Source organism: Helobdella robusta, assembly GCF_000326865.2.
Source record: "Helobdella robusta unplaced genomic scaffold HELROscaffold_61, whole genome shotgun sequence".
NCBI lineage: Eukaryota > Metazoa > Annelida > Clitellata > Rhynchobdellida > Glossiphoniidae > Helobdella > Helobdella robusta.
This window is the reverse complement of record NW_008705338.1, coordinates 486,232-497,956: the sequence shown is the minus strand read 5'-3', so window position 1 is coordinate 497,956 and position 11,725 is coordinate 486,232. Positions and strand designations below refer to the sequence as shown.

The 11,725-nt window shown below is 33.6% G+C and overlaps 2 protein-coding genes across 2 annotated transcripts; one reads left to right on the top strand and one right to left on the bottom strand.

The window, feature by feature from the left end:
- Nucleotides 1–396: 396 nt before the first annotated feature.
- On the bottom strand, nucleotides 397–1,961 carry HELRODRAFT_180384 (hypothetical protein; the record flags this gene model as incomplete). The annotated part of the gene is made up of 3 exons (XM_009029691.1): nucleotides 397–660; nucleotides 1,112–1,226; nucleotides 1,918–1,961. 3 exons carry the CDS (start codon nucleotides 1,959–1,961, stop codon nucleotides 397–399), a joined length of 423 nt encoding a protein of 140 aa, XP_009027939.1.
- A 6,693-nt stretch (nucleotides 1,962–8,654) lies between these two features.
- On the top strand, nucleotides 8,655–9,426 carry HELRODRAFT_149645 (hypothetical protein; the record flags this gene model as incomplete). Its single annotated transcript, XM_009029690.1, has 2 exons — nucleotides 8,655–9,189; nucleotides 9,308–9,426. Coding segments are annotated over 2 exons (654 nt in total), but the record flags the coding sequence as incomplete, so codon positions are not given.
- Nucleotides 9,427–11,725: the final 2,299 nt, after the last annotated feature.

The window sequence follows — 11,725 nt, the reverse complement described above, 5'->3', positions numbered from 1 at the left end:
TATACAACGTGCTAATGTGTTTAAAAACAGTTTCAGGAAGAGTTATGTGAATTTTTCCAACATAAGAAATGTTATCATCAGGTATAAGAATCAAATTATGTTTAAATGGTACATAGCAAATATCTACATTTTTAGGCCAATAAAAAATATTTTCTTTAAATTTCTTCAGACAGTTAACTTTTAAATCATCATTTTTATCATCTCTTTCTATAATGTTTCCTAAATACCATTTCTTATTATAGACCAAAGCTACAAATCGACCCGGCTCATAATCATCATTGGTGTCTTCACTTTCATTTTTATTAAAATTGTATCCAAATAAATCTGAAGACAAACGTTTCATCAAAAGTTGATCATTTTTGTCTGGAATAAATGAGTGATGACTTCGACAACCCTTTATTTTATCTGCTGACCTAAATCTTTTTCCAGCATTCCTAGCAGATCTTTAATTTCTTTTTTGTCTACACAAAAAAATTTAATACCATTTATTTTCGCATCAGCGTATGTGTAAAAATCTCTGGCGTTCAATATCTGATCTTTTGTTGATGCCTGCAAACTTGCTCTTGCAACCAATCTTTTTGTTGTCCCTCCAATTCCATCGCAAGGACTTTTACCATGAAAAGTTGCAAAAAAGTGCCATTCTGCTTTTAATCCAAAATCCTCTTTGTGATGAATTAAATTAGAAAAATTTTTGTATTGACTTACCGCGCCATCAGAAAAATATTTAATTAAAGTAACGTTTTTCAGGTTTTGTTTTACATAGTTAATTAAATGTTTTTGAAAAGCATAAACAGCGGAAACATTGTGATCGAGACAGTCGCTAATCATGCAAACGCTTTTGACAGATAAGTTTTCATAAATAAATAAATAAGTTTTCTGTAATAAAGAACAATTGGGTGAAGAGTAACTTGCGTGTTGCTCCAATGTTGACTCTGGATTGCATCCTGTATTATCACCAAATAATTTTCAGCAAAATCCATTAAAGCAATACACTCCGAACTTTTTAAATTTTTTTAGAATCGCTAAGATATTTCAATTGTTCTTTGCTTATGTAATGATGCGATGACAACTCGTCAAGTTTTTGCGAAAATCTTTCAATGAAACTGTCAACTGTATCCTGTACGGAAATCAATGAACTGCGATTATCATCATGGGAAATTACAGCTTCTTCGAAAATCGCTCTTAAGTTATTTTCGACACTCAGTTTTCCTGGGCATTTCTCACATCTGTGTAACATACATTCTAAATTTTAAATTTTAAATTGAAAAAAATAAAAAATATTGACACTTGAAAAAAATTTGTTTTGCCTGTTTTTGAAGTTGTTTTATTTTTCAAAGAAAGCAAACGCCAATTTTATTTTTTGATGTGTTGTTAAGCTATAAAAGCACTATATAAACAAATTTTAAAAATTAAAAAACGTTTGGTTCTTCATAGTTAAAAATGGTGCCAAACAAAAGAAATTTTTCATTTTTTTGACATTTTGAGCTCCGATAGCTCAAAAAATTCAGGACAGATTTTAACGAAATTTTGTGATTTATTTGTGACTATAAGGTACTTTTAAAATAACAAAAAATATTTATTTATTTTGCGATAGATTTTGAGCTACGCTGTTTTGAAATCGGTGAAATTTTCAAAAAATTCATTTTTTTCTAGATTTTTTGTTCAAAATATCCTTTGATTCGAGACAATAACATTTATTTTTTTTGTTATTACATTGTTTCGCTGATATGCACAAAAAATTTCATCAAGATATGTTGGCTAGTTCAAGAGATATAGCGTTCTACGTAGGTACAAGTTTTGAAAAAAATCGCTCAAAAATTTGAGGATGCTGTCACAAAAATCTTCATAACTTGAAAAATAATTGAAATTTTTTTATAAAAATTTTATTTTGTCGATGAAATACATTGAGGTACTTACTGTTCAAATTTAAAAAAAATCGGAGATCGTCGGGCGTGGACCATGGTTCAAGTTGACAGAGAATGACATGTATGTATATATAATTATATAGTTGTATATTGGTGCTATAAAAATGTATAATACTTTAGTTGTGTGTTTTTGATAACCCTATTAATTTCTATTATTTATTAGTAAATTAAATTTTGTGTGGTGTAAACATTAAATAATAATTTTTATTCTGCTGTTTTTGTAGAAAAACATACACAATGCATTTTTTTTAAATCAACACCGATAGTTAACAGTTATAGAAACTCAATTCTATTTCAATCAATCAATCAATCAATTAGCTTATAAAACGCTATTTCCGCGATGTTCAACAGCGCTCCTCAATGAATTTTGAAAACAGATGGGTCTTGAGTGTTAAGTTTTATGTTTTTATATTAAAACATTATGATTTATAATATACATTTATTTTTCTTTGGACCAAATGCTCTTTGCTTTGTATGTAACTTCACTTTTCATTTTCTGTTGATCCGGTGGATAATAAACAAGTCGAGAACGTTGCTTAGTTTATTTCTCTTCTTTTAATGTCTTTCAATAGTATATAAATTAATTAAACGATCTACGTAACAAGAAATTTAACAGGTTATGGGACCCAGATAACGTTTTTCTTAATTAATTGATTTGACGAAAAAAATTTAGAATAAAAAAATATCGGAAGATTCCTTTGTGAAGACTGAAGTGAAGAAAAAACACGTGCTTCTTCATTCTCTGAAATTCGATATTTTGCTTCTAATTAAAAGGTCCAATTGAAAGACAAGGAAGAAATGGATTCAAAGCTTCAAATAAAACAGTTAAGTTGCACAGCCATTTGGAAACGTCGTGTTCGAGATTTCATGGACTACCATGAGGGCGCACTTGATGTGATTGATGGGAAGTTGTCGAAACCAGAATTACTAGGAAACCAAACAGAGCAACAGACAAAAGATTTTAAAATTAAATCAGATCTGTTTAGAAAGGCAAACAGTTATGTCAAATCAGTAATTGCGAATGCAGTCACAGAAGATACATACCAAAAGATAATGGACAAGAACACAGCGTTTGAAGTTTGGGAGGAATTAAAAAGAAATTTTGAAGCGTCAACTAAGGACCAACTGTTCCAAGTTTGTAGGAATTTTTTCGATTTCAATTGGATAGCGGATGTATCCGGCCAAATTGCAAGATTGAAGACTTTATGGAACGAATTAAACAGTGGGCTTCAGTCATCGGGAGAAAATAAACTACCAGAGCTGCTATTAGTATGCAAATCGATGCAGATTCTCCCAAATAGTTTCCAAAACTTCAAATCAAGTTGGTTAATGCTAGGTGAAGAAAAGCAGTCGATAGATGATTTAATCACTCATTTCTGTGCTTTCGAAAGAGAGATAAAGACTTTCGACACAATCGATAAATCATCAAGGCAGAACGTCTTAGTTGTAAATGTTGAAAAGCCAAGTTTCAACAAATCAAGAGATTTCACTAGAAGGACAAAACCAGTTGGTAACTGCAACTATTGCCATAAACCTGGACACTGGGTTAAGCAATGTAGAAAGTGGGTCAGTGATGGAAAACCTTCTAAAAATTCCAAAAATGCTCCAGCAAAACCAAGAAATAACAATATACGCGATGACAATAAGAAATCACTAGTTGTTATGGAATCAAGTGTTTTTGCAATTGATGAGTCAGCGTACACTGATGAATGGTTTTTTGACAATGGTGCAACGTGTCATCTAACTTTCCGAAGAGACATATTTCAAAGTTTTGAAAAATTTTCTCAACCGAGTAAATTATATGTTGCAAATGGTGATACTGTAGAAGTTTTTGAAAAAGGAATTATTCATCTTCAAGTGAAAGTGAATAATAAATGGCAAACTGTTAAACTTACAGATGTCTTGTATGTGCCAAAAGTAAAAAGAAATTTGTTCTTAGTACTTGCAACTCAAGGTAAGAACATAAATAGCTCTTTTGTTTCAACCTCAAGAAGTTGTCATCTACTTATTGACAATGTGATAAATGTTGTTGGAATAAGAAACAACAATGGAGGTTTGTTCAAACTTGTTGCAAAAACTGTTAGACCGTTGAATTCTGAAGTCGAAGTTAACTTTGTCAATGATCAAGATGCATTGCAGTTATACCATGAAAGAATGGGACAACAGAATAAGAAATGTGTTAAAATGCATCGATCAAGAGATGTTATTTTTGATGAGAAGGTTGTCAAACCAAATTCAGTGATTTTGCAAGAAGAAAGTTGTTCAGATGATACAGTTTCGATTGATGTTGAAATCAAAGATGAAAATAAAGAAACTTTGATTAAAGAAAATATTTCAACTGATGAAGATGTTCACAACCGTAGTTCAGTTTCATCTGATGAAGAAGATCAATCTGACTGTTGTAATCAAAAGACCAAAGGTATGGTTTTACGTGACAGGAATAATATCAAAAAGCCATCTCGTTATGATCCTTTCGTTATGTCTGCATTATGTGAAGTACTTGAACCAGAGAGCTACAAAGATGCCATTCAAAGCGATGAAAAAGATGATTGGTTTAAAGCCATGAACAGTGAAATGCACTCATTAAAAGAAAATCAAACGTGGGATTTGGTAAGTCTTCCAAAAGGTCATAAGGCAATACCATGCAAATGGGTCTACAAGGTAAAACACAATCCAGATGGTTCTGTTGAACGTTTTAAAGCCAGGCTAGTGGTAAAAGGTTTTTCTCAGAAAAAGGAAATTGACTATGAAAAAACCTATAGTCCTGTGGTCAGAAGTTCAACTATAAGAACACTATTAAGTGTTGCTGCAAATGAAAAGATGTCACTCATGCAGTTTGATGTGTCAACAGCATTTCTTTACAGCAAACTAGATGAAGATATTTACATGGAGCAACCTGAAGGTTTTAAAGATAATTCAGGAAGAGTCTATAAACTCAAGCGAAGTCTCTATGGACTTAAACAAGCTCCAAGATGTTGGAACAAACGCTTTGCTGAATTCTTGAAAAAGAGACATTTCAAACAAAGCGATGCAGATACTTGTTTGTTCATTAGAATACAGGGAGGAAAGAAACTCATACTTGCACTGTATGTTGATGATGGACTAGTTGCAAGAACCGATAAAGAAGAACTAAAAATATTTGAAAAAGAATTAAAGTCAGAGTTCAAGATAACATCTAAACCTGCAACATATTTCCTTGGATTAGAGATTAATCAAGATGAGAAGGGAAATATTAATGTCAGTCAGTCATCCTATACAAGAATGATTCTTGAAAAGTTTGGGATGAGTCTGTGTAAATCCTGTACAACTCCGATTTCAAAATCTGAGGAGTTTGATGAAAACAAAAATGAACATGAGGAAGTGAAATTTCCTTAAAGATCAGCAGTTGGTGCATTGATGATGACGGGAACAAAACCAGATATTGCATATGCAGTTGGAGTAGCGTCCAGAAGTTTAGAGAAACCCAGCAAGTCCAATATAGCACAAGTTAAGCAAATTTTCAGATATTTGCAAGGCACAGCTGATGTCGGTATTGTTTACAAGTCTGGTCTGGTCACTTATAGCCTACAGTGATGTCGGTATTGTTTACAAGTTTGGTCAAAACAATACACTTATAGCCTACAGTGATGCAGATCATGAGGAGATAAATCTAGTGGAAGATCGACATCAGGTGTAATCTGTATGTTTGGAGGAAGCGTGATCAGTTGGTTTAGCCAACGTCAACCCTCAGTTACGATTTCAACTACTGAAGCAAAAATCGTTGCCGCAAGTGAAGCAGCTCGTGAAGTGATATGGCTCAAACGATTGTTGAACGACATTGTAGATCTAAAGAATAAGCCAGAAATTTTTGTCGACAATGAAGCAGCAATTCGTTTAGCACACAATCCAGAACTTCACAGAAGAACAAATTACATCCACATTAGACATTTCTTTGTCAGAGAAAAGGTTGCAGAAGAAGAAGTTTCAGTTGAACGAGTTGCGACAGAACTTCAAGTTGCTGATGCTCTGACAAAACCAATGGTAGGACCAAGACTAAAGAATCTGATGTGTGCGATGGGTCTTCAGAACATTTAGGTTAAGGTCATCTAATGTTTTAAATAAAATGAGAAGGTGTTAAGTTTTATGTTTTTATATTAAAACATTATGATTTATAATATACATTTATTTTTCTTTGGACCAAATGTTCTTTGCTTTGTATGTAACTTCACTTTTCCTTTTCTGTTGATCCGGTGGATAATAAACAAGTCGAGAACGTTGCTTAGTTTATTTCTCTTCTTTTAATGTCTTTCAATAGTATATCAATTAATTAAACGATCTACGTAACAAGAAATTTAACATTGAGATCCGCTCTGAACTTCGCAAGTGAGTGTTCAACACGAGTTAAGAAAAAGCGAGAAGAAGACGATCGTAAACCGGGGCGTTTAGGTTCAATTAATATATCTGATAAATACTTAGGAAATAATTTAGTTTGAGACTTATACATGAACGTGCAAATTTTAAAAATTATTCTATATTTTATAGGTAGCCAGTGCAAGAGAACAAGATATGGAGATATATGAGAAAAGAAAGGGGCACGAGCAACTAGACAAGCAGCAGAGTTAAAAGCTTTACTTAAAGGATAGAGTCAGGAAGACCATAGTAGAGCGAGTTACAATAATTAATCCTAGATAAGACTAACGAAGTAACAAGAAGGAGAAGAGTAGGATCATCAAGGAAAGGCACAAGTTTTTTTATTCTACGTAGATGAAAGTAAAAGAGATAAATTATGAAGAACACTATTGAGATTAGATGGAGGAAAAGAAGTATAAATGTAAGAATCATCAGCTTAAAGTTGACTAGAGAAAGAAAATTTATTAATAATACGAGGTAGTTCAGAAGTATAGAGTCTAAATAGAAGAGGGCCAAGGATAGAACCCTGAGGTACCCCGAAAGTAAGAGTAGAGGAGTTAGAAGTAGAATTATTGAGAACAACAGAAGAAAAACGATTACAGAGATAAGAAGAAAACCAAGATAGACAAGAATCAGTAATATTAACTAATTAACTAATTTGAGAATGATTGGATAAAATATTGAAGAAAATTCTTTAAGTAAATTAGAAGGAAGTGGATCTAGAGAACAGGTTGTAGACGACATAGAATTAATAATTTTAGTTAGTTCTAAAAGATTTAATAGAGTAAATGCAGAAAAAGATTCAGTAGTAAGTTTAGTAAAGTTATGAGATGAAAAATTAGAATTAGATGTTCTTAAAGAAGTAATTTTATTTACAAAAAATTCATGAAACTGTTGAGCAGAAAAAAATGAGTGAGAAGATTTTTTATGTAGAAGTTTAGATAGAACGGACCACTTATTTTTAGATGCTGAAGCAGATGTTATAGAATTTCTAAGAAAAGTAGAGTGTTTAGAGAATAGTAGATATTTATAATTAATCAATTCAGATTCATAGATAGAATAAAGAGAGTTAGATGGGTTTAACCTATAGGCTTTCTCCAGTCTTCTAATACTTTTCTTGGCTATTACACAAGCATAATCAAACCAAGGAGCCTTACGAGAATAGAGCCTATAAGTAAAAGATTTAAGAAGAATAAGCTTATCAAGAATAAAAGTAATGTAGATATTAAAAGCATAGACAAAATCATCAACATCAGAAAATAAGGTAGTATCAAAAATAGTTTCAGTAAGAGATTGAAGAAAAATTCTATTTGAAATTCTTAACTAAACCATATTAAGATAATTATTGAAAAATAAATGACATACATAAAAAATGACAGTTAATATAACGATATAATAATACTATAATTTATTAATATGAAATAATACATAATATAATACATTAATGTTTAATCAAAATCTACTAAATTTAAAAAAATGAACTGTTCAAAAAATAAAAACATCCATTTCTAATTTAATAGAGTAATTTTCATAATGAGCATATATATATGTATATATGCAATATTTTGTATAAAGTAATTCGCTAGGTGTCCGTAAAAATGTACAATAACAAAGATGAACATGAACATACACATACATACACATACACATTTACAGGATTGCAAATGATTTTATGCATGTCATATAAATAATATATATATATATATATATATATATATATTTATGGAAAAAATAACATGTGAATAATAATGAAAAAAAAGCTTAATGTAAAAATGAATTAATCTGTATTAGTGATTATCGATATATATAATAAAACATATGTACGTACAACATATATATAATAATAATATAATATATCAATATGAAATAATACATAATATAATACATAAATGTTTAATCAAAATCTACTAAATGTAAAAAAATGAACTGTTCAAAAAATAAAAACATCCATTTCTAATTTAATAGAGTAATTTTCATAATGAGCATATATATATGTATATATGCAATATTTAGTAAGAGATGTTATGTTATGTTCACAAAAGTTATTTTCTGTATCAACTTGGTCCTGGGTATGACATAAAACTGCATCCACGCTGCCTTGCGTGCTTTTGAGCGAAAGGCTAGGCCCACCGCTTATAACTGGTGGTTGTCATCAGGATGGGTTAGGGTTAGATGGATGTAAAAAAATTTCCCAAAATTATTCTTATGCCATCACAAAGAAAAACAACGGCTCCTAGTCCCCAGCAGGCCTTAAGTGGTCAAGGGGTGCCAAGAATCCCTGGGAAGTATGCAATAGCGGAGGGATGTTGCAGAAAAATTCAGAATGGCCCCTCTATGGTACTTAGACTTGGAACGCTCAATGTTGGATCACTGACTGGCCGCAGCATGGAAATCGCAGAAATGCTCGAGCGTAGAAAGATTGACATCTGCTGCTTTCAGGAAACCCGATGGAAATCGAATGATGTCTGTCATGTCAACTCAGACAAAAAAAAATATAAACTATTCTGGAATGGTCAAAAGACGGCCAAAAATGGTGTTGGAATTTTTGTCAGAAAACCGCTAACCCAAGAAGTACTGGATATTAAAAGGATTAATTCACGTCTCATGAGGATCAAGCTTCGCATAAAAAATCAAACATTGATTATTTTTTCTGCATACGCACCACAGACAGGCGAATCAGAAGAGATGAAAAATGACTTCTGGACTGCATTCTCTGACACCATCTCAACAATACCAAAATCTGAAACAATCCTGATTGGAGGCAATCTCAATGGCAACGTTGGAGAGAAAACAGATGGTTTTGACAACGTACATGGCGGTTTTGGCTATGGAAAACGGAATGAAGATGGCAACCGCATCCTTGAGTTTGCTGAAAGTCACAGGTTTTGTTTACTGAACACATATTTTAGAAAGAGGTCAGAACATTTCATAACATACAAAAGTGGACCATCAGCCACGCAAATTGATTTCTTCGCTATTCAAAAACGTCAAAGTTATACCTGGCGAATCATGTTTCGCCCAACATAAAATTCTTGTGGCAGACCTGGTTGTCGAACTGTCAAAACATAAGTCTAAACAAATGCCTCAGAGAATCAAAAAGTGGAAGCTGAAAAGCAATATTCATCGAGAAAAATTTCAACAGATTGTCGCCATACAGTTAGACCACCAATCTCAAGCCAGTACAGATTGGAGTACATACAAAACCGTTTTAATGAACGCTGCAACTACAGTTTGTGGGAAAACTTGTACAAAACGTCAGCATGAACGTGACACTTGGTGGTGGAATGAGTGTACAAAATGCAATAGCTGAAAAGAAAGTTGCATACAAGCAATGGCAAAAATCAAAGTCTGTTGATGACCATAAAATTTTCCGTGAGAAGAACAACTATGCAAGACGTCAAGTTTCACTGGCTCGGACAGATCAGTGCAGAGAGTGGCTCACTAAAAGCAAATGTGAACAAATGAAATCTCTGTATCGTATAGCAAAACAAGCAAAGCGTACGAAAAAAGACATAGTTGGTGCCTCATGTATCAAAAACGACAAAAATGTGATGGTTCTTGAACAAGATGAGATCAAGCTACAGTGGAGAGAATACTTCAACCGTCTGTTAAACGAAACAAATCCCATCAATGTTAACTTTGACGCTCCACCCATCGAAGGTTTGATTCCAGACATCACTATAGAGGAGCTTACAAAAGCTCTAAAAACTATGAAGGATGGAAAGGCAGCAGGGCCCTCTGGACTCACAAATGACATTATCAAAGCATCTGGTACTGCAGGTAAAAACAGTGCCATAACTTTTCTTGCAGATGTTGAAGTACCTGGCACACGTCCCAAAGGCCGTCCAAAGAAGTCCTGGTCGCAAACAATCGAGCAAGACATGAAAGCTCTAAATTTAAATGAAATGGAAACAACTGATCGTCTAATTTGGCGAAAAAAGTTGATGGCAAAGAAAACAACGTCCTACCTCGGGAAACCGGGTCTCTGGACGCAAAACGAAGATTGATTGATTGTACAACATATAACATTCATACATACAGACATACATGCAGACATATGAAATTTTAATAAAATTCAAAATTAATAATTATACAACCACACCTCTGTCCCTTTCCTCCGCTTCTCTCTCCTTTTCCTCCGCTTCTCTGTCCCGTCCATCCACCTGCCTGTCCCCTCCATCCACCTGCCTGTCCTCTCCATCCACCAGCCTGTCCCCTCCATCCACCTGCCTGTCCTCTCCATCCACCTGCCTGTCCTCTCCATTCACCTACCTGTCCTCTCCAGCCTCCTGCTTGTTTCTGTCCTCTCCATCCCCTTTAACCACTTCCTCTTATTTTTTGATTGGTTTTTTTACCATTTTTATTAAATTATTTAAAAAAATATTTAAATTGTTTAACATTGCAAATTTTAAATGGTGTTATGATTCATTTCTAAATATAAAATAAACTGGTATAAAATATAAAATTCATAATCACTTTTATTATTATAATCTTATTGAAATTAATAGCTTAATAGCTTCCTCTGTATTTTATAAGCAAACATTGTCTCCCTATGAAACAGATGTTGCTGCTGCCCTTTGCAGATGTTTGATCCTTTCTAGATTAGACTATTGCAACTCCTTAATGTATGGGGCTTCACGTGCATCTGTCAGAAAACTACAGACTATCCAAAATAAAACTGCTAGACTTATATTTAATAAACCTCCTCGTTTTAGTTTTTCCATTCTCTTTCCAATGCTTCATTCGCTTCCGATTTCTGCTCGAACCATCTTCAAAATTGCAGTCCTTACCTTCAAAACCTTTTTATTAAAATCCCCAACATATCTATACGATCTCATGTCCAGACATGAACATAATAGATCACTCCGCAGCAGCTCAACAGGTTTCTTAAACATTCCCGTTGCCGGATCCCGCCTGGCTGGCCGCCGTTTTCGTCACCCTGCTCCGTATGTCTGAAATGCGTTACCTCCTGAGTTAAGACAATGTTCCTCGTTGAGTCTTTTCAAAAAGGGATTAAAGACTCATCTTTTTAACACGGGCTCCGGGCGCCTCTGAAGCAGCTGTGCGAATGGGCGCTTCATAAATGTTTATATTATTATTTTATCATCTAAACCAGCACGACGCATGATTTCGGTGGATTTGATGTGGTCCTTCAGACTAATTTGTTGCATCCATCGGAGCATTTTCATGTCGGTTCGTTGAAGTTGTTGTTCCAGTTTGGTTGTCATTGGCCATGTTTCTGCACCATATAACAACACCGGACGTATCACAGATTTATAAAGTCTTGATCGTAGTGGTAGTGGGATGTCACGCCGCATCAATATAGAGACAAGGAGATGCCATTTATTCCAGGCTGCACGTATGCGTGCTCGAACGGCAGCTTCAGTTGTTCCAGGACAATCCAGAACATC